Raw genomic sequence first — 22,539 nt, forward strand, 5'->3', positions numbered from 1 at the left:
AGCCGTTCTTATGCTTCACTTGAGTTCATTGCTCTAATAGATGATAGGTTTAGTTTGGTAAAAAAACCCAGGTTTGTTTTCTTCAAAGCTACAGTTGAATTGTCATCAATGTAGCTTTTTTTCCCCAAAAAAGGCATATGTAGGCTGCAGAAACTTCAATTTCATATATATAATTGTTTATGTAATTTTAAGTGATCATAGGATTGTCTCTAGAGAAATTAACACTTATCAAAGATTTCTTTGTCTAATATGTTGGAGCCTTTAAACAGTGTTGAAAGGAAGAATAAAATAATTAGAGCAAAAAAAAATGTGAGTCTTTTGGGGCCTTCTGCAGCCTCTCCCCTGCACACCTGTGTCCTGATGATAGAGCCCCCAGGGGCACAGGAATCTTCCCATGTCTTCTGCCGGCATTTGCTACGCTTTGGCTCCCACTGAACACATGCTGGTACAGGTCAGCTGGGTTTCAGTGTTCTTATCAAAGTCAGCAAGGTTTGGGGGAGGGGGTTACAAAAACGAAGGTAGCATTTCCTATAGATCCTCAAGGGACATGTGTCAAGGTTTTCGATTTCTCATTGTGACAGGAAAATCAAGAATCCACTCAACCTACCCCACAATGTTGGGACAAGGGAGCAGCTGTGTACTTGAGCCCCTCATCTGTCATCAGAGTCCACATGGACCACGTCTCCAGGGGGCTGAGGCAGTGCCAAGAGCCCTCTGTATAGACAGGTCCAGGGGCTGCCAGATTCCAAATGTCTTGAAGCCAGCATGGTGCAGGGGGCTCAGGCCCAGCTTCCTCAGGCACATGCTCACAGACAGCATCAATGGAGAAGAGTTCCACTACTCCTTGGAGGTGCTGTATGGTGGCTCTGGACATGACATAGCCTCCGCCCCCAGTATAAGGCGGGTAGTGGTGGGCCCTGTACATGAAGGGTGGAATGAAGTACTTAATCTTGGTGTTCCTGTTGAGCAAGGCCTGGCGGATGACATCTCCCACCAGGAGGTCCTAGGCTGGGTTCCAGTCACCCAGGAACTCCAACACATTAGGGACATGGATAAAGACAACATCATCTCCCTTTAGCATGAAGTGGGCCTGGGGCAGGCAGCTGCCACCCAGTGCTGCAAGTATAGCTCCTTGAGTGTCAGGTTGAAGAAGTCCTCAGCAAAGTCCCACTAAAGGATATCATCAAACTCCTGGCTCTCACAGGCCAGCAGCTGGGCACAGGCTCTGCCGCCCCTAGGAGAAACCCCAGCTTCAGCTGCTGGACCCTGGCCCAGCCCCCCATCCAGCCCCATGTGCTGCGGATGGCTGCACACTGCTCCACATGGCCAGGCTGTGACTTGATGGCCCGGAGCAGAAAGGTGTCCTCAGCACAACCAGAAGGCGCCAGCAAGATGGAGAAGTTGCAGCAGTGGCGATAGGTCAAGAAGAAGCAGTGATGGCTAGGCAGGGATAGGGAGGCATTAGCCACCATATGGTTGGGTAGACACTGGCTGCGGCGAGGCCCTAGAGGAGCCCAGAAGGGCTGGTGGGCCAGGGGACCCCCCCACTGGCTTGGCCGCCACCTCCAGGAAACGCAGACAGCTAAGCAGCAACCCAGCAAGGATGTACAGGACCAGCCAGCCCAGCCTGTGGAACATGGCAGGTCCTGCAAGGAGAGAGCACATGAGTGGGCCCAGCACATCCCTGCTGGCCTTCGGGACTTGCTTTATTTCTTTTCAGTGTGTCCCTCCTGCAGAGGACAGGCTCTGCCATCCCTCTCCTGCCATCATCAAAGGGCTTTTGGGTCAGCTTCTCCCCTAAAATGACTTGAAGCCACTGTAAATCCGAGGAGCCCTGAGCATTTGCACATTTCCCAGAAAACTCAAGTACTTTATGAGCTTTAGTGAAAATGCCACAAAGCTACTTTAGGTTTTTTTTTTACTTTAATTCTAAGCATGAAACCTGACATTCGGGGCTTCTTGGGCTAAAGTCAAACCATGTCCCCAAAAAGCATCTGCAGTCTGGTCTGTGGCGGGGGGCCCTGTGTTGGGTTTGTCAGAGATGACCAGCCCCAAGCAGGGTGCTCCGGGAGTTTACTCCTGGAGGGAAAGGAAACCATGACAGAGCAGCGTGTGGCTGTGGCCTCTGCAGAACACCGTATCTGCCCAGTGTGGCCTGAGCTTCTTGGAGAAGTCAAACGGGGCTTTAGGAAAAGCAGGAAGAGCATGGAGGAAAGCAAGTAGGGAAGCCGGAGGCTTGCACCAGGGATGGCTCCCCTGGAGCTGCCCCTCACTCGTCCCTGCCACTTAACTAAGTTCTGGTTTTCTCTGAGTCTCCCAGAAATCCAGGGGGAAGGCTGAGAAGCCATAACCAGCAGAGCAACCTGCTCAGGCAGCAAAGCCAGGCCTCAGTCCTCTTTTCACCTCCACTGCCATGTCTGGGCCTATGGGGCTTTGCTTCTGTCCTGTCCACCTGCACATGAGCCTCATCCCTGCTGTCCCTGTGGCCACTGCCACCAATCTATTCCAGCTGCCAGGAATGCCACTGCCCTTAGATAACCACACAAACAACAACACATGAGACTGTCAAGGAGAAAGTAAAGCAGTGTAATGGCATGCAGTGACTGAGGAAGGTTTAGTGGATGGTAGTTTAGAAAGACCTTGGTAAGGACATTTGAGAACTGAATCAGGGATGAAATCACATAAAGATCTGGGGAAGTGTGTGCCAGGCGGAGGGAAGTTACGCGCAGAGTTCCGGAAATAGTAGTAGGCAAACTGTCAGGACCGGTGGAATGTAGTGTGGCTGGAGCGCAAAGAGGAACGTGGTAGGACGTGAGGCAGGGGCAAAGCCTAAGTCTGCACACATGCAAGGGCCATGGTGGGGGGTTGGGCTTTATCGTAAGCGCCCTGATGATCAGCTGGAGGACTTAGCAGAGGCAGTAGACGATTTATTGTTTGAAAGGCTACTGCTGCTGTTGAGAATGGATTGTGGAAGGGGCAGGAATGAAAACAAGACCAGAAAACTTGAATTAGTCAAGATCCAAGACACGGCTGGGACTTGGTGCTGGCAGTAGAAAGGGTAGAGCTAGATGGATTCCAGGTGTGGAAGACGGATTTCAGATAGGGGAGATAATGCCAGCTGGGGGTGAGGAGCCCCAGGTGAGGGGTGGTACCATTTCCCGAGAAGGGTGCAAAGCTAGCCATTTGGTTTTGCCTGTGCGTTTCAGAGGCCCAGGCTGAGATGAGCGGTGCACCCCATAACCCGTTTGCCCACAGCGCCCCACTGCCGGAACTAAACAGCAATTCCCCGCGTGGGGCCCCGATATTTAGGCTCCGTTGGGCCCGAAATACGGGCCCCATGTCCGCCACTCCTCTCCACGCCGCAGACCTACTGTGAAACCTGTATCAGTACCACCTAAGCATATGTCTCCCCCATACTGTGACCCCTAAGAGCCTGGTTCTTAACTCGGCTTCGGCAGGGGCTTCGGCGACCGCACGACCCCCCTCCAAGCGTGGTGCTGAGTCCTAAGAGTCTGCAGTTATTTCACAGGTGTCAGCGGGCTCGGGTCCTCAGGGCTCGGTGACCCAACACGGTACGAAAAGGGAAAGGGCCAATGGCTGGCTCATTCTTTCCACGCGACAGTCCCCAAAGGCTTGCTCGCCAAACCATGGCACAGGAGCCCCCGGGGGACACCCCTCTCGGGCCTGAACACAGCCAGCAGTGCGGCCCGTCCAGGTGCCCGGGGCAAGCGGCACAGGCTGGCCGCGTCCACCCGCCCGGCTCCGGCCACGCAGGCCCCAGCGGGGCGAGCAGAAGTCGCCAACCGGCCCGCAGGACAGCTCGCCGCGGCCCGGCCTGGCGTCCTTGCGGACCGCCAGCAGCGGGGCTCCGCGCACCCCAGGACCGGCATGACTCGCCCCTCGAGGACCTACCTGAGCCGTGACGCCACGTGGGGCACAACCGAGGAGCTCGCCCCGCGAAGCCGGGACCCAGAGAGCCAGGGCACGCGTCTGGCCGGGCTCGGGCGGTGGGCGTGTTCCGGCTGCGGACCGTCCGCGCTGGCCACGCCCCTTGAGTCCCCAAACCTAACCCCGGGGCGTGGCCTCTAGGGGGCATGGTCTCCAGGGGGCATGGCTTCTGGGGGCGGGACCTCTCGGCGCCTGCGTACCTCCTGGAGAGGTCTCCCCGCTCCCCCTGCCGGACTCCCAGCTCCCGGCGGACCGAATCCGCCACCCCTAAGCCGCAGTTCCTCGCCCGACCCCAGCTGGACCCCGCGCCTCCGGCCAAACCACAGCCCCACGGCGGGATCCCTGCTCCCCGGCAGGATCTCTCCGCTCCGACCTCCGGACCCCCTGGTCCCGCTCCCCCGGATCCCCCGCTCCCCCCACCGCCCCGGCCAGACCCCAGCGCCCGGGCGGCGGGACGGATGCGGAGCCGTGGGCTTGGGACCCGCTTTACTGGGCGTTACAAGGCGAGCGCCCGAAGCGCCTCCTCGGCTGAGCGGCACTGCTTCAGCTGGATCTGGACTTCCACCGACAGGGGCTCTGGCTGGTAATCGCTATCGTACATCGCAGCCATAGATTTCCGATTTTCTAGAAAAAGAAAAACCACGAGTATGTGAGCGGGCCGGCCTCAGTACGAGCCCCCCAAATGCACACCTGTCCCCGATCCCGAGAGCAGCGCAGTTTCGGAATCTTGAGATTCTGCTCTCGGGTCTTAACCGCAATAAGGAACGAAATTAAGTCGCATCGAATTAGATCACTTAACAGATGGCAGCTGTTTGAGTTACGACATGTACTAGCTGCTTTTTCCTTGGAACATCAATGTCCCTTGAAAGAACAATGACAAACTACGATTATTCAGGCGTGAATACTTGGGGGGTATTTTCTTAAAAACGAATGAAGTAAGCCTGGTACTTCAGAGAAAACCACTGAAAGCATTTTGATACATTTGTACCACTTGAGCTTTCAAGTGGAAATCAGAACTTTGGAACATAGGATCTGCCACCATAGGCTTAGTTTTCCTATACTCAAAGACTTACCCAATGATAGGGGCGGTGACAGAGAATGTGATTTGGGGATACTGTATACTTAAATGTGTCAACAGTTGGAAGAGCTGCATACCTCAGTGAACCAGTAGTTTACAAATAACCAGTGCCTGGTGTTACAAATTGTGTGTAAAGTAGCTGTTCAAAATGTAACGTTAAAAAAAAAAAAAAAAGCAATGTAGACCAGGGGGCTTTAATCTAATTATGAAAATTTTCATCCATATAGATTTTCACTCTAGAACTAGTTGCCAGATTTGATGTAATATCAAAGAATACCCAATTACTTGAAAGCCTACTAAATATTCCCCTCTTTGCCAGTCACAACGGACAAAAGGCTGGGTTTTCTTCATACTCAACCACAACATACCTCACAAGACACTGACCCCAGAGCAGCTATGTGTATGCAGCTGTCCTCTGAAGCCAGACATTAAATTTGCAAAAATGCAAAAAATATATACATTTTTAAACCATCTTAACCCCACAGGTCCATCACAAATCAAGAATCTGTGTTTGTATGGGTCTTTAAGTCTGGCAGTGTAAGTAAGTCTTTTGTTCTTTTTCAAAGTTGTTTTGGCTATTTTAGGTCCTTTGAATTTCCATGTGAACTACAATCAGCTTAATGATTTCTACCAAAAAAAAAAAAAAAAAAAAAAAGCTCTCCAGGATTGTGATTGAGATTATATTGAGCCTGTAGATTAAATTGCGGAAAACTGACAGCAATATTGAGTCTCCTGAACCATGAACATAGTACATCTTTCCACTAATTCAAGTCTTTGATTTTTCTCAGCAATTTTGTAGTTTTCAGTATACAGGACTTCATCTTTTTCAAATTTTTCCTTATTTTATATATTTCAATGCTGTTGTAAATATTATTGTAAAAACTTTCAATATCTGCTTATTCATTGTGGTATATGGAAATAGATTTTGAAAACTGACCCTGTCTCCTGCAGCCCTATTAGTTTCAGAGGCTTTTGTAAATAATACAGGCATGTAGTGCTGTAAATTTCTAAATACTACTTTAGTTATATCCTACCAATTTTGATATTTTATATTTTCATTTTCATTCAAAATGCTTTCTAATTTCCTTTTTTATTTCTTCTTTGACCTATCATTTCTTTTACTTTTTTTTAACATTTAAAAATGTGTTATTTTGAAGCCAGGTGGAGAAAGACAAGTACCAAATGGCTTCACTCATTTGTGAAGTACAAACCAAAACTGAAGGAACTAAACAGCAGCAGACTCACAGACTCCAAGAGGGCACTAAGGGTTACCAAAGGGAAGGGGTTGGGGAAGCTGGGTGGGGAGGGAGGGAGAAGGGGATTAAGGCGCATGAATGATTAGCACACATAATGTAGGGGGCTCACAGGGAAGACAGTACAGCACAGAGAAAACAAGTAGTGACTCTATAGCATCTTACAACGCTGATGGACAGTGACTGCAATGGGGTGTGTGTGTGGAGGGACTTGATAATATGCGTCGATGTTGTTACAACGTTGCTCATGTGAGACCTTCATAAGATAGTATATCAATGATACCTTAATTTAAGAAAACCATAATACACTCTTAAAAAATGTATTATTTTGTTACCAAAAATTTGAGGATTTGACAAATATGTTACTGATTTCTAATTTTAATTCCACTTTGGTCATACAGGATACTTTCTGTGACTTGAAGTCTTCTAAATGTACTGAGACTTGTATTAGAGTCCAGATTATGGGATACCTTGGTTCTGTGTGCACTTAAAGAATGTGTATTCTTGTTATTGACTGTAGTGCTCTATAAATGTCCATTAGCTAAGCTGACTGGCAATAGTGATCGTTGCTGATTTTCTGTCTACTTGGTCTATCAATTACTTAGGGAAGTTGAAATCTCTGAATATCATTTTGGATTTATCTACTTCCATCAGCTTTTGTGTATTTTGAAGCTCAATTATTAGATATATAAGCTTAGGATTGTTACATGCTCTTGATGAGTTAACTTCTGTATTATATAACCCTTTTTCTTCCTAATAGGCTTTGCTCTCAAATCTTTGTCTGACATTTATACAGCCACTCCCATTTTGACTATTGTTTCCATTCTTTCATTTTTAGTATTTTTGTTATCTTTATATCCAAAGTGGATTTCTGGTAGGCAGCATATAGTTGGTTCTTCCTTTCTTATCCAATCTGACTGTCTCTGCTTTTTAACAGGTGATGAGCTCGTAGTCTGGGGAGGTGGCAAAGGAGACAGAGAGGGGAAGAGGAGTAGACTCAGGTGGCAATGGGCAGGTGACAAAAGGCTTCTTGGATTTTCCACATGCTTCACCTTCCCATGCGCAAAATGGTGTTCATTCCCCCAGAGCAGCTTCTTGACTGTGTCCCCCATTTGCCAGCCCAAGGCAGACACCCCTCCTGCTTCCCATGGGTCACAGGCTCAGCCTGTTCCACGTCCCTGATTACTCTCAGATCCAGCTCCTTTGCACCATTCCGGCCACCGATGTCTAAATCCAGGCCCTTATCATTTCCTCCCTTATGCTTTTTTTTAGGTGGATTTCTTTTTCACTGAGAATAAAATTCTCACAAAATTCAACATTTTAACCATTTAAAAATATTCAGTGGTCTCTAGCACATTCACAATGTTGTATAATCACCACTACTAGTAATTTCAGAAGATTTTATCACCCCAAATGGAACCCTGTGCCTGTTAAGTGACCCCCCAGGTCCCCCCATCGCACCCTGCAGCCCCTGGCAACCACAGGTGTGCTTTCTGTCACCATGGATTTGCCTATTCTGGACTTGCCATAGATGGAGTCCTACTCTCTGTGGTCTTCTGTGACTGGCGCCTCACTCAGCAGCATGTTTTCAAGGAGCATCCATGCGGCAGCAGTGCCCATGTTCATTCCTGTGTGCGGCTGAATCACATTCCGTTGTGTGGACGGACGGTGCTTTCTTGCTTTCTTTATGTGTCCGCCCACTGTTGGGCTCCCACAGGCAGCGCCACTCTGACTTGCCCTGTACTTGGCAGCTGTCTGCCAGCTGGCCTCCCTGTCTCCTGGCTCTCCCTCCAAGCCAGGCAGTTCTTTCTAAAACCCAAGTCTAAACTTACCTATTTCAGGTACTTCAATGGCTGCCCCTGCTGTACAACAAGTCCAGGCTCCTCGTGTGGCAAATAAGGGCTAGTGACCTGGAGCTGAGGCCAGGCCACCCTGAGCCGGGACCCTGGGTCAGCCCCACCTCATCCTGGCTCCTGCCCCGCGATGCCCTTCCTGCCCAGAGCATAACCCACAGCGGGCCACTTTGTCTCTAGGCCACAGGGGAGGCACAGGGGTGGGTCCTCAGGCGGGCATGGCCTTCCCAGTGGCCGGGAGATCCCGTTCTCCATTCTGCCATGTCTTTGGTCCCGAAACAGGCTGATCCCTCAGAAGGTACTACTAGGGTCTGAACATCCATCCCTGCCCCAATTCATATGCTGAAATCCTACCCACCCACCCCCAAGGCGGTGGTGGCAGGCTGTGCGCCCTTCCAGAGGGCACAGCCCTTGTGAATGGGATTAGTGCCCTTATAAAAGAGGCTGGGGGGAAAAAAAATCACCAGCAATCACAAAATAAATAAATAAATAAAATAAAAAAGTTCATGACAAAGAAATGAGATATATATATACCCTTTCACCACCTGAGGACACAGTGAGAAGGCGCCAGTCATGAAGCAGGAAGACGGCCCTTACTTGACGTTCCTGGCACCTCGGACTTTCCAGCCCCCCGAACTTTGAAAAATCACATTTGTTGTTTCTAAGCCCCTCAGCCCATGGTGGTGTTACAGCAGCCCAGATGGACACAGACAGGGCCTCAGAACACTCCCTCCCCTCAGTTACCATCATTGGCTCTTCTTACCTTTTTTAGCTTTCTTATTCTTTGAATCCTGAGAGAGAGACAAAACACACACACTCAAAATAAGATGCTCACTTGTCTGTGGGGAGGCTGGGAAGGGGTGGATGCAGATTCCAGGGCCATCTGTGGGAGGCTCCTGTCCCCACCCATTGCTCCTGTCTAGGGGGCAGGGCAGGGTCTCCCAGGGGGAGTATGCCACCTGCCCATCTGCCTCGACCCTCCCACCTGACCAGGCCCGTGAGGTGCCAGGAGCCGGCAATGCTGGAGCCTGTGTCTGGGCAGCCCGACCGCCTGCGCATTCGGTCCCTGCCGTGCTGGGGCCTCTGGAGGGGCTGGGAGCTCAGAGCTTCCCCCACCCCAGCCTGACCCTCTCTGCCCAGAGCCATTTCTGGGGCGGGGGGAGTTGCAGCAGGGGCCCTCCCGTACCCTGATAAACGTCAGCCTGTCAGAGTCCAAGGTGCGGATCACCCCAAAGTTGCACACGGTGGACACCAGCGGCTCCCCCGCCAGCAGGGACTCCAGGGCCACCATGCCCTCGCCCAGCACCCGCAGAGTGGGCGGGTCCTGGCGGAGGTGTTTAGGAAGCTCCTCCTTCTTGGATCCCTTCTGATTCTGTGGAGTGAGGCTAGGAGGTAGACAGCCTGCAGAGATGGGCAGGAGCACGCCACGCTGGCCCAGCAGCCCGGCCTTACCTTAACCAGCTCCTTCTCCCCTTTCGCTGCCTTGTCTTTCCTGTCTTTTCCCTTCTTGTCTTTCTCTTCTTTCTCCTTCTTCCCTTTCTTGTTCTCCCCTTTTCCTTTCTTGGCAGGCAGGGGACCATCAACAGCAGACAGCACCGTGGGCCAGGAGAGAATCTAGGGGACAACAGAGGCCAGGTTAGGGCCGGCTGGGATCTTTCTGGAAAGGCACTGAGACTGTGCCAACAAGGAGGCAGGGCTACAGGGCAGCCTGGCAGGAAAGCAGGACAGTGGAGAAGGGACAAGGTGTCTACTGTGGAGAGCGCTGGCACCCACCTTCTCCTCCACGATGGTCAGGGTGGTTCCTGCCAGCAGGAAGGCTCTGAGTGGCACCAGGTCCTTGAGGGTGTGCTGCATCTCGTAGTTGCAGGCGATGACCTCAGCCCAGGGCTTGGGGACTGTGCTGAAGAGAACTGTCCTAGCGACGGGGAGGTGCAAACATGGATGCCATCACCCAAGGGGCACGGCTGGACCCGGGGCCAGACTATGACCCGCACACAGTGCACAGGAGCCCGGGGGGCAGCCAGGAGGGAGAGCAGGGGCTGGGGACCAGGAAGGGCCTGGGCATGGGGAGAAAGCCAGACAGCCAATGCCATGAGAAGGCCATACAGGGGCATGGCTGGACCGCAAGGGACACTGGCCAGACACAAATCACAAAGTTTTTAAAAGTTTGGCAAAATGGTTGTAAAAAAGCAAAATAATTACAAATTCCGACTCATTACAAAATGCCAGTCAAAATCATCTTGGGATGCCACAGGGTTGATAAACCGAGTGTGGAAATTCACTGAAAGGAAAAGAAGGAATTCCAAAAAATATACCTTAAAGGGAGTGAGAGGGACCCAACAGCTACATCAACCACAGTTCACAGCAGCATCAGTCACCAAAAGGAGGAAGCGACCCAACTGTCCCCGATATGCAAAATGTGGAGTAAGCAGGCAACAGAGTATTATTCAGCCTTAGTGACGAGGGGCGAAGGTGTGACAAAGGCTACAACATGGTGAAGTTGTAGACATTATGCTAAACGAAATAAGCCAGACACAAAACAGCAAAGAGCGTTTGATTCTACTTACATGAGACCTGAGAACAGCCGATTTATAGAGACAGAAAGTAGAACAGAGGTCACCAGGGGCTGGGGAGGGGCAGGCGAGTTAGCTGCAGTTTGGGATGATGAAAATCATTTCTGGAAATCAATGGTGATCATGGTGGCACAACAATGCGAATGTACTAAACCTCACTGAGCTATCAACTTAAAAATAGTTAAAATGGGAAATTTTATATTACATATATTTTACCACAATAAAAAAAGATAATGATGTTGTAAACTGTGAACTCCAGAAATGTGATGTGGCATTATTCATTTTCATGCCTCATTCCTTGTCCAGTTCCTGGCAAACCAAAATAAGTATTTTATGAACAAATAGACTCATTAATAAATGCATGGATTACTTATACCCCCAGATTTTTAAAGCATATTGAAAAGTAAAAATTCTCAGAATAGGAAGATACTGGGTCAGAAGCAGAAAGTGACCCCTATATCTAGGACTCAGACTCCATAATGAGTAACATTAATATTAGAACATAATAGGTGACAAACCATTAAGAAGTCCAGCACTGAGGTGGGAGAAAATTTTCCCTTATGAAAAGGAGCGTACCATCAAAGGTAAAGCTACGGGCTGAAATATAATAGACAGTAAGCCCAATAAAATAATGGTGTCAGTCCAGGGCTTGCAAACTGTGTAAATCAACTATTCAAAACAAATGTTAGAAGGGAAACATAAAAATGGAGGAAATGCATGTGACCGTAAGAGCTGTTTAAACAAGTTAGTGATAGAGACAGACAGAATCAGATGGAATGTGAATAACTGTACTTCCTAGATTAAAGAAATTTCATAACTTCCTGAATTTAAAAGCATATGCAAAATATAACTCCAGTGATAAAATACTGTATACAAATACATAAAGGATGGCATTCAAAAATTTACCGGAGAAGTGGAGAGGAGAATTGAACAACCTATTTTCAGACCATTGCCTTCACTGTAATCATCTTCCTAAAATGCAGATCTGCTTTGGGTATGCCCATGCCTTGAACTTTCTCATAGTTTCCCCTTAAGAAAAATAGGCTTTCTGTCTCTCTACCTTTCCAGCACTATTTCCTTCTGATCCCCACCTTCCTCCATATTTGAGCTTCTTTCAGCTGGTATGTGCCCATCATAGGGGCACAGATAATCCCCCTAAGCTTCCCAAATATACTGCATTGTAATTATTGTTCATTCATTTCCCTCACGAAATGGGTAAATGTCTCAACAGAACAGATCATTTTCTATCTTGGTGTTTGTAACGCTAACAGCCAGAATCATGCCTGGATATAGGTATGTGGGTGATTCGTATTTACTAATTGTTGAATTTGAGGAACTATGGATGGTAAGCTAATTACATGGAAAATATAAAGACTTTCAAGTAAACGAAGGAATACAACTTAAAACAATTAAAAATAAAATGTATAAGACTGAAAAAATAGAAAGCATTATTAGAAAATTGATGTTGGAGCTCTATTTCAGAAAATGGTAGACTAGATGGCACTGGATAAACCTTCCTGCTCTAACAATTCTAAAAGCCAGATAAAATACTAAAATTATCTCTTGAAGACAGTGAAGAGCTACTAAGTCAGTGAGAATTATTCAGGGCCAAAATCTGGGGGAGAAGGGCAGCCAAGAAGACTGAGCTTAGTATTTGGTGCCACTTTAATGCTTAAGGTAAGAGCCAGTTCCAAAAGTGGCAGCCGAGAAGCTCACAAGAGATTTAGGCCACCTCCTGGGGAATGGAGGGGCCAATATTAGGGTTCAAGGCCCCCCAAGGAGCAGAGCTTGGATAAACACCCCAGGTCTTTCTGAATAGCTTCTAGAAGTAGCATATAATGGAAGTACCAGAGGAGAGGGGATGGAGAAGTGAGAGGGAAAGGGACTTGAAGATTGGCTGACCATCAACGATATGAAAAGGCGACCTACCGAGTGGGAGAAGATATTTGCAAATCATACATCTAATAGGGGGTGACGTCCAAAATATACGAAGAACTTATACAACATCCAAAAAAAAACCTGATTAAGAATCAAATAAGACATATATGTGCTACAAATGGAGCCCATGAAATGGGTTAGTTTGGCCCAGAAAGAACCTGGGACTCAGATTGGCAGACCCATACCATGTGTTAGAGGTCAGAAGAAATTCCAGCTGAATTAAAACGTTAAATCAAAAACGTTTTCAACCCTGAGGGCTGAGATGAGAAGGGCTGTCCATTTATTATCTCTCAGCTGACTAAAGAAATTCAAGTCTTCAGAACACCATGACCATCAGGGAATGGAGTCCAGGAAGAAGAGCCGAACACTTGGAGTCCAAACATACCTGCACAGCTCACGCCCGGAGCACCCAGCCACCAAGAGCCGCGGCCTTACTCATTCCCCACAGGGCTCCCGGGACCTCAGCTATGGGGCAAATGGGGAGGAGGCAGGAGAGGCCTGGGCTCTCTGCAGCCCTGGTACCCAAGGCCCTGCTCCCGGCCAGGTCTCATGCTTACCCTGGAGACGGGCAGGGCCGGGGATCTATACGTGGCTGCAACTTGGCCAGCTCCTCCGCAGGGTGTATTGACTTGGGCAAGGCCCCTGACGCTTTCAAGATGAGGGACTCCTCCAACTCTCCCAACGGGGAATGGGTGGTCAGCCCAGACTCCAGAGATTCTCCAACCTCCTCTTTGGCCTCTTCAGGAATGCCCTCACCTGTTCTGTGCTGGGAGAGGGCTTGACAAGCTGCTAGGAAGACACAGACACACATCCAGGTGCTGTCTGCAGAGTTCTTACCCAACGCCAGTGAATGTGTAAACAGGTATAGGCACTTGGATGAGCTTGAAGCATGGACAAACAAGAACTTAGGAGGCAAGCAGTAAGCTGCTTTAAAAAGCCAGTCTTGTTGCTTCTGAGAGGTTCATGTCAAGAGTGAAAACCATAACACCTTCTGCATCGAGGGACCCTACCATTCTCCTAGTCAGTGCATCCCTGGGTTTTCCTCTGATGGGAGGGAGCCTGGAGGTGCAGGGGTAGTTGGAGAACAGGCTGGAGCAATCAGCCTAGTCGTGAAACTGGGCTGCTCCCTCCCTGGGCCCTTTGCTCATATTGCAAGGGGGAAGGAGGGTGAGACTTGGGAGTCTTCTAGGTGCAAGAAAGGGGCTGAGAAGCAGCCAGTTCCTTACTCAAAGCAGGGTATGAATCAAAAAGCTCCATGATAAGTGTTTCCCTGGGCCCTAAGCTTTTCTGCCCATGTAGGAGACCCTGTGGACCTGAGAGCAGAGCCCCATCCTCCCAGCAGGAGCTGGAGGAGTGCACACCTCAGCCAGCACACCACCATATTCACTGGCTTCACCTTCTTTGTCTTCCACAAAGTCGTAGGTCACGTAGTAGCTGTAAGTGATAAAAGGGCCTTGGGGCCCTGGTTCCAGGTCCAAAACAGAGGTGTCCAGAACCCCTCTGACACTTCCGATAGTCACCACGAACTGTGCCTCACATGCCAGGAGATCTGCAAGGGGAGCAGGCAGGGATGAGGGTGCAGGTGGGTGGAGGCAGGAGGGAAGAGCCAGCTGGGTCCTGCATTCTGCCCACCACACAGGGCTGGCCTCAAAGTTTGCAGACATGGGTTCAAATCCCAACTCTCCCAAGTTCAGCAATTTGGGGTATGTCCCCTTCGGGTAAGACACCCCTGGTTAAGCCAAGTTTTCCTGATCTGTACAATGGGAATGACAGTAGCTGCTTTGCAGGATGGTCACAGCTCAAGAATTTGTTACTTATCATGGTCTGGCACACAGTAGGTGTAGCTGTTATCAATGTCTTATCACACTGACCTTGAGCAGGCTCTGCTGCAGCTTGCAGTGAGGGCCACAAGGGGGTGATCTCAGGCCACCACTTAAATAAGAAACTGATTTTTTTTAATGTTTCCCATTTGCCTCAGAAGAGAAAGGACCAAGATGGTCCCAGCCTCCCTACCACTTCTATCCCCAAGTCCCAATCATCATAGGGATCAAAATCTGGGAGAACTCTGACCAAGAAGGTGAGCTACACCAGACTAGGGTCTGGGTCAACTGGAGAGCTGGAGACAGAACACCCGGAAGGGTGGAGGACAGGCAAGCAGAGGCTCGGGTGACAGCTCCCTCACCCCCACGCTGGCCGAGCCCACGGAACTGGTGCTTCTCCTTGGAAGTCACCGTGACGTCGTCCAGCACACACAGCCGGGACAGGGAGTCAATGGTGAAGCCACGGTAGAAGGGCACTAGGGCCAGCGGGTTGCCCTGCAGCACCAGCAGCCGCAGGTGTGGGAGGGTGCTGAGGCTGGCAATCATGCCCTGCAGGTCCGTCAGGTTGTTGAAGCCCAGGTCCAGAGAGATGAGGTTGGGCCTAGAAAAGGAGCAAGACTGCTCAGGGGTCAAGGGGCCAGGTGAGCCAAGGGGTGGGAACAGGCAGCATGGCCTTGCCACTGGCCTGTGCTGCCCAGTGTCCCCAGCACCCCACATCCAGGACAGACAGAAGGCTTGGTGCTGATGGCCAGAGGGGAAAATCCACCCCTCCTCCACTCACACCTTGCGCCGCCTGGGACCCAAGACAGTCCCAGAGTGGGGAAGCGTCTGCTGGTTCTGCTGCCCCGCTGAGACACTGCTGTCCTCGCTGCAGCAAGGAGATGGCCCTCAACCCATCCCGCCTCCTCGCTATCTCCTGTAGATCCTGGTATGGCACTGTCTATTGAGAAGGTTCTCCACAAAGACTGACAGAGTGGTGAGGAGGACAGAGGGAAGCCACAGCAGGCAGGAGAGGCACGGGTGCTATTGGCACCCAGTGCGTGGAGGCCAGAGGGCTGCTCACCCACCCCCACAGCAGAGAATCCTCCAGCCGCACGTCAACAGTGTCCAAGTGAGGAACCCCACTCTTAATACACAGCATCAAAGGCCTCACCTGCTCCCACTACCTCTTGCTATCCTTTCCTAGGGTTCAGTGGAATTTTTTGTTTATTGAGTCAGAGAGGAGCCAACCAAGAGTTACTAGAGAAAAATGCAAAGCTGAGTTCTTCAAGGTGTCAGGGTAACTGTACAAATCTCATGCTTAACCCCTTTGTTTCCTTCCATTTGTGGCTCCCAAGTTACCAGTGATCAGTGGTGACGTACAGACTTTCCAAGGGGCCCAGAAGTTTGTTGTGACCTAACCCCAAGTGCCGGAGAACCGGGGGCGGGTGAGCGCACAGACACTCCACGCTGGCGATCTGGTTACCACAGAGCTCCAGCACCTGAGACAGAGGCAGAACGTGCTCATGAGCCCAGTCAAAACTGAGTCTATTTCCCTCCAGCTGCCCTGAGAAACAGGTGAGGAATTACGCAGTGCTCAGGCCACCCCCACCCCCACCCCCACCCTCAACCTTGTCTGCCTGCACTCCCTTTAAAATAAGGGGAAAAAATTTCCTGGAGCAGGTGTTGGAAATTTTCTTTTCCTTTGGTGAAGGAAACTTTAACACCTGGAACTGGAGGTGATGTTGGAGAGGGGGCAGGAGACACACTTAGCATCCTGGCAACTTCTCACCCTTGCTGTTATGCCTTTGGGAAAGCCAGAAGGAGCCTGCATACAATAAGGAATAAACCCAAAGGTGGCGAAGAGCTCTCGTACTTCTCCTTCTAGGCCTCACCTGTTTTTTTATTTTTTAACATGGCACTGAACCACATTTCTGAGTCCCTTCTGCCACTGAATCTAATTTAATTTAAAATTGGGACCATTTTGATATGCTCAGCTGAAGACATAATAAAGCCCGGCCCACCTTTTTCTTAAACTGTTTTTTTTTTAATTCAAGTATAGCTGACATACAGTATTACATTGGTTTCAGCATAGTGATTTAACAACTACATATTACAAAATGCTCACCATGGTTAAGTGTAGTTACCGTCACCATACAAAGGTATCATGACATTATTGACTCTATGTCCTATGCTGTACTTTTTATCCCTGTGACATATTATGGAAGTTTGTACCTCTTTATCCCCTTCACCTATTTTGCCCATTCCCCCACCCCATCCTTTTGACAACCACCACTTTGTTCTCCATGTTTGAGCCTGTTTCTATTTTTTTTTTAGATTCAATACAAAAGTTAAATCACATGGTATTTGTTTTCCCTTATGCATGATGATGACTTTCTTGAGTGTTATGCTTAGATTCCTCTCCCTTTATTTTTTGCGTATCTTTTACAGTTCTTTGGTTCGTGGGAACCAGGAGTCTATGTATGACGTCCGACATGTGCAGTGGTCTGTGTTAAGCTCATGGTCACTTAAGTTCCAACACTTTCTCACAGCACTACATTTTTTTACTCCCCCTCCTCCATGTTCTATGGATATGATGTCTTATTTTGCACCTTTTCATTTAGTGATTCCCTTAACTAATTTTTAGATGTAATTGATTTTACTATTTTCGGCTTTTAACCTTCATACTAGCTTTTAAGTTATTAATCTACTTCTTTCAGCATATTTTGCTTTTACCAGTGGAATTTTTCCTCTCATCATTTTCTTGCTTCTAGTTTTGGCCTTTTCTTTTCCTCTTAAAGAGGTCCCTGTAGCATTTCTTGTAGGGCGAGTTTAGTGGTGGTGACCTCTTTTAGCTTATGTTTATCTGAGAAGCTCTTTATCTCCCTTCCATTCTGAATGATAACCTTGCTGGGTAGAGAGTTCTTGGTTATAGGTTTTCCCTTTCAGCACTTCGAATGTGTCATGTCACTCACTTCTGGCCTGCAAAGTTTCTGCTGAAACATCAGTGGTAGCTTTATGGGATTTCCCTTGCTTGTGACTCTGCTTTTCTCTTGCTACTTTTAACATTTTCTCTTTAATCTTTAATCTTTGATATTTTAGTCAAAAGGTGTCTTGGTATGAGCCCCCTCAGGTCCATCTTGTTTGGGGCTATCTGTGACTCCTGGACCCAGATCTCTTTCCTGCCTCGGGTTAGGAAAGTTTTCAGCTATTATTTCTTCAAATAAGTTTTCCACCCCTTTCACTTCTCTTCTCCTTCTGGGGCTCCTGTAATGTGAATATCAGTATGTTTGATGTTACCCCGGAAATCCCTTCATCTAGCCTCCCTTCTCCCTTCTTCTTATTCCTTTTTTCCTGCTGTTCTGACTGAGGGCTTTAAACTTTATGTATCTAGTAAAATATATATAATTTGCCATTTTAACCATTTTTTAAGTGTACAGTTTGGTGGCATTAAGTATATTGACACTGTTGTACAACCATCATCACTATCTATTTCCAAAATTTTTTGTCACCTCAGAGAAACTCTCTACCCCTGAAGCAGCAACCCCCAGTGCCCATCTCCTGGCCCCTAGTTCCCTCCAAGCTACTTTCTGTGTCCATGGATTTGCCTCTTCAAGATATTTTATGTAAGTGGAATCATCTAATTAATGGGGCCTTTTGTGTCTGGCCTCTGTCATTCAATCTAATGTTTTCAGGGTGCATCCATGTTGTAGCACATGTCATTCCTTATTATGACTGAGTAATATTCCACTGTATGGATAGATCACATTTTATTTACCTATTAATCTACCAATAGACACTTGGGTTGTCTCCACCTTTTGGCTGTTGTGAGTAGCACTGTTAGGACCACTGGTACACTGAGTCCCTGCTTCTATTTTGGGGGGGCATATACCTAGTAATAGAATTGCTGGGTCACATAGAAATTTTACCTTTTGAGGAAACTGGCCTACATCCCAAAAGCCTGAGACTGGTCCTCAGCACACAGCCAGACTGTCTAAACCTTCTGTGTCAGGGGCAGGGTATGGACAGGGCCTCTGGGCAGTGATGGCTCAAAGACCCTAAGTGGAGCCTGGACCCTATACCTTGAGAGTTGGAGGCAGGTTGGCAGCATTGATCTCCTTGATTCGATTAGCACTCAGTACCAACTCTTCAAGGTTGAGAAATTTCAGGAGGCCTTTATCCACCAGGCTCACCTAGAAGGGAAGGAAAGGATGCTAAGAGCTCTCATGGTGAGGCAGCACTGGGGCAGAAGCCAAGTCTATAGCTTGTCCTTGCCAACAGCCCACAACCTCTGCCCACCCTACCCCAGTCATGCCCACCAGGATCCAAGGGCCCTGGCTGCTGTGGTGACCTCTCACCTCTTCACCCTCTGACTGGAGCTGTTGTAGAATTTACAGCTCAGTGCCCTGTGTCCCTTGTTGGACTGTAAACTCTGAGGGGCAAGAGTCACACCTGCGCTGTCTACCCCAGAACCACAGAGAACCTGATGGCATTAAGGAATCACCCAGTTTACACCTAGCAGGGTCAGAGCAGAGGGTTCAGGGCCTGTGAATCCGCAGCTCCTTGTGGCTTCAAAGACATTAGGGGCCCCCCTTCCTGGCTGGGCCTCTCTTCTCTGGGGGACTGACTGGCCAGCTTGCCCAGGACTGAGGGGCAACCAGGACATGAGGCTTTCAGCACTAACACAGGGAAGTCCCAGGCAAACTGGTAGGGTTGCTCCCCCTCCTCAGCCCCTGGTTCAGTGTAAATTCACAGTTTCTCTGGGAAAGGAGAAGCAAACTCAGGAAGTCTGAGACCAAGTTCCCATGTAATTTTTGGGCTCTGGTATTGAAATAAGCAAAGGTTTTTAGTGACAGAAATTAACAAAGGACTATGCTGTCCCTCCCTAACCCCTGATTCCTACAGTTTAAATTAAGTAAAACCAATATGGACACTTTGGAAGGTCTCTTTTAGGACCCAGAAAGGCCAATTGCAGGGTGTGCCAGAAATCAGCTGTAGAAGATACACAGTGGATTCTGTCCAAGGGTGAAGGACGGGGACATATACCAAAGGTCAGTCAGGAAGAGTGCACAGCTACCTCCTCATCCGCGCTCCCACCCAACACCTAGGTCTTACCGCTGAGCCAGGGAATGATCTCCCTAACATCAGCTCCATGCTCTGGAGCTGTTCCCAGCACTCACCTGCCTGCCCACAACTCGTAGGGACCTGAAGTAGGAGTAGAGAAAGGTGTCTTTGAGCATCAGTGGATTCTGGACGGCCAGTTCTTTCAGAAAACGGTCCTCTGCACTTGAACCCTCTGGCAGAGCCCAGGGTGAGTGGGGACTGCAGACCAAGTCCAACAGGTCCTGCACTGTCTCCTCCCCAGGGTTCATGGCCTCCTCCTCCCTGGGGACCAGCTCCCTCCATGCTGGCCAAGTTTGAGGAAGAAATCGGGACTTATTCTGCATTGGGGAAGTGGAGAATTTCTCAATTTATGACAGCCCTTACAAGGATTTGAAACTGAAAATTGAACAGATTGTAAGACAGGACAATCTGGGATACAGAGTTTGGAAATGCAGACGATGAATAATCAATACTTCTGACTAATTATTGGCCATGGATATAAGTACAAAGGAAGATACAAAATACCAAAAGGTCCATTCCTGCCTTTAGGCGTTTACTCTCATCTTGAAGATGTAGGTAAAAGTGATCAAATATTTAATGAAAGATTTATGTACTAGAAGCCAGGAGGCACAAAAGGCAGTCTGCCAGATATAATTAATCAAGGGAAAACTTTTGAAGAAGAGGTGGCAAGGCTGAAAAGGTGAGAACAGAACCTTGAGATGCCAGCAGGGAAAGATCAAAGAATTCCCCCCAGAGTTTTTTTTTTACTTCCCCAAACTCAACACAATGCCAGGCACTCAGGAAGTGCTCAATGTTTGTTGACGAAACAAACTAATTAGTTCCCTGATTGGTGTCTTAGTTTTCTCCTCTATGAAATAGGAAACACCCACTTCCAATCGGGGCTGACCAGTGTGTGGCCCCAGCTTCCACCAAGCCCACGGGCACCATTCAGGATCCTTGAAATATTCCTGTGCACACTGAGGAGCCCACGGTGCTCAAGGTCCTGTGCTCATCCCCACCACATGCATCTCCCTGACTATGGCCCCTCTGGCCACATCGCCGCGGGGGCCCAAGTGCAAGACTGCTCTCAAGATGAGTGTGCACACCTAAAGAGGAGGGAAAGGGGCCTTCTTGGGCAGCAAAACCCCGTTTTTCTTCCTCAAGCTGTTACAACTATGCCCAGCGCCGTGCTTTGCTCTGCCTCTCTGCAGCCGGGAAGCAAAGGCGGAGGCACCTGCTCTAGCCTCCCTGAGCCACGACTTGCTCCTGAGGGAGGGGAGACGCTTTAGGACGGAAGAGTTTCTGGCCTCAGACACAAGAACAGGAATGGAGGTGGAAGCACCTCTCGCAGACCTGCCAGCCCCTGTAGACGGCAGAACCGGGACTGCTCAGGACCGGCCCCCACCCTGGCTTGTGTTCCGGGCCACTTGAAGGCTGAGGAGTTCTGGGCCCAGACAAAAGCTGTGCACCCCAAAAGGAGCCTGGCGTCTTAAGAAAGCGAGAGGCCTTGCCCCAGGTCAGCCTGATGTGCTCAGGATGGGGTCCTTGCCCAGCACTCGTGGTCAGCGCCCACAGGCCCAGGGCTGGGGGCTATTCCGCCTGCCCCTGCGGGGTCCCAGTTCCCACGTGCCCTGATCGCTGGGATCCAAACCTTCTCTCAGGCCGGCGGGGCCCTCAGCTCCCGGGCCAGCCCCGCCCCGGCCCTGCTCTCGAGCCCCTCTGTCCCCCTGACCCTAAGTCCCTGCTCGGCCCCGCCGGCGCCCGCACCCAGCTGCCGGTGCCGCACGGGAACTCGTGCAGACACAGCTGCCCCAGGTGCTCCAAGAGCACGGCGCTCACGGTCTCGGCCGGCGCCCCCATGTCCGTCGGCCGCGGCGCAGCAAGCAGCTAGGCAACCGCCGGGACGCGCGCGTGCCCGAGCCGCAGTGGCGCAGGCGCACCGGAACGCACGACCCCCAGGGGCGCGCGAGCAGGTCCGGCGGGTAATGAGTCCGACTCCTCCCCAGACCACGTGGGCTTTCTGGGACCTGGTCTGCGCTCGCCAAAGTGAAACGGAACGACAGTGCGGGGTCCCCCCAGTCCGGGTAGCGCGGCTGGGGCTCCCAGCAGGGGTTGAGAGCTTCTTAAGTGCTAGTCTCTCTTTCTCCTCCCAAGCTCTCACCAGGGAACTACTAATTATTTCCCCACTTGACAGATCTGGAAAGGAGAAATGAGATCTGGAAAGGTCAAACAATTTCAAGATTCAAATCAGCGGACTTCAATGTGGAGCTCTGTAACCCTTGAGTCAGGGGTTTTAATCACTGTCTACATATTGAATCGTTTTAGCACCAAGACCCCATTTAAGACTGATCCAGCCTTATTTATCTCTCCATCTTCAGAGCATCTAGTCCACTGCTGGCCACACAGTAGAGGCTCCTGGGCACTAGTTTGTGAAATTGATGGGATAAGATGACTCTGGTTCCTATAATGTGGAAATGCAACATCTTTATTGATACATAGTTTACACGCTGTAAGATACACCCGTTTAGTGTAGACTTCTGTTGTTTTTAGTGTTTTCACTGTGCAACTGCATTCGTAGTGCAACCATCACTGTAATCTAATTTTCAATGTTTCCCAACCCCAAAAGGAAACCCCTGCCCATGAGGCACTTCTTACTCCCCCATCTGCCCTGCCCCTGGCAACCACTGCTATGCTTTCTGTCTCCATGGATTTACTACTTGCAGATATTTCATATAAGTGGAGTCATACAATATTTACAATATTTGTCCATTTGTGTCTGGCTTTTTTTTACTCAACATCATGTTTTCAAGGTGTGTCCATGTTACAGCATGTGTCAGGGATGCATTCCTTTCTATGGCTGAATAATAGTTCATTGTATGGATAGACCACATTTTGTTTATCCATTCATCAGTTGGGTTTGTTCCCTCTTTTTGGCCCTTACGAATAATGCTGAACACTCCTGACAAGTTTTTGTGCCAACATGTTTTCATTTCT

At 49.4% G+C, this 22,539-nt stretch overlaps 2 protein-coding genes across 8 annotated transcripts; both read right to left on the reverse strand.

The window, feature by feature from the left end:
* Positions 1–598: 598 nt before the first annotated feature.
* B3GNT4 (UDP-GlcNAc:betaGal beta-1,3-N-acetylglucosaminyltransferase 4) lies at positions 599–2,445 on the reverse strand. Its single transcript, XM_017649337.3, is given in 7 exon segments — positions 599–704; positions 706–726; positions 728–811; positions 813–1,092; positions 1,095–1,220; positions 1,223–1,544; positions 1,546–2,445. Coding segments are annotated over 7 exon segments (1,059 nt in total). The 5' UTR covers positions 1,666–2,445.
* A 1,984-nt stretch (positions 2,446–4,429) lies between these two features.
* LRRC43 (leucine rich repeat containing 43) lies at positions 4,430–21,467 on the reverse strand. Of its 7 annotated transcripts, none has more exons than XM_037014436.2 (12): positions 21,385–21,467; positions 19,623–19,883; positions 18,525–18,635; positions 15,805–15,944; positions 14,826–15,064; positions 14,040–14,192; positions 13,201–13,432; positions 9,906–10,047; positions 9,585–9,746; positions 9,319–9,504; positions 8,896–8,923; positions 4,430–4,572 (listed from the first exon to the last, which is right to left on the reverse strand). In XM_037014436.2, exons 1-12 carry the CDS (start codon positions 21,403–21,405, stop codon positions 4,445–4,447), a joined length of 1,803 nt encoding a protein of 600 aa, XP_036870331.1. In that variant the 5' UTR covers positions 21,406–21,467; the 3' UTR covers positions 4,430–4,444. The 7 variants fall into 7 exon arrangements, with proteins under 7 accessions (XP_036870331.1, XP_036870330.1, XP_036870329.1 ...); XM_037014435.2 differs by having other exon boundaries at positions 15,826–15,944; positions 21,313–21,465; XM_037014434.2 differs by having other exon boundaries at positions 13,201–13,429; positions 21,313–21,465.
* Positions 21,468–22,539: the final 1,072 nt, after the last annotated feature.

This window comes from Manis javanica, chromosome 15, assembly GCF_040802235.1.
Source record: "Manis javanica isolate MJ-LG chromosome 15, MJ_LKY, whole genome shotgun sequence".
In the NCBI taxonomy this organism is placed as follows: Eukaryota; Metazoa; Chordata; class Mammalia; order Pholidota; family Manidae; genus Manis; species Manis javanica.

Excerpts from the sequence above, each read along its gene's own strand:
- LRRC43 (XM_017649335.3), bottom strand. The coding sequence starts at position 21,405 with ATGGGGGCGCCGGCCGAGACCGTGAGCGCCGTGCTCTTGGAGCACCTG. Across the intron at positions 19,884-21,312 it reads CGTGCGGCACCGGCAGCTGG|AATAAGTCCCGATTTCTTCC; the intron begins GTGCGGGCGCCG and ends TCCCCAATGCAG. Across the intron at positions 13,433-14,039 it reads CTTTGTGGAAGACAAAGAAG|CAGCTTGTCAAGCCCTCTCC; the intron begins GTGAAGCCAGTG and ends GTGTCTTCCTAG.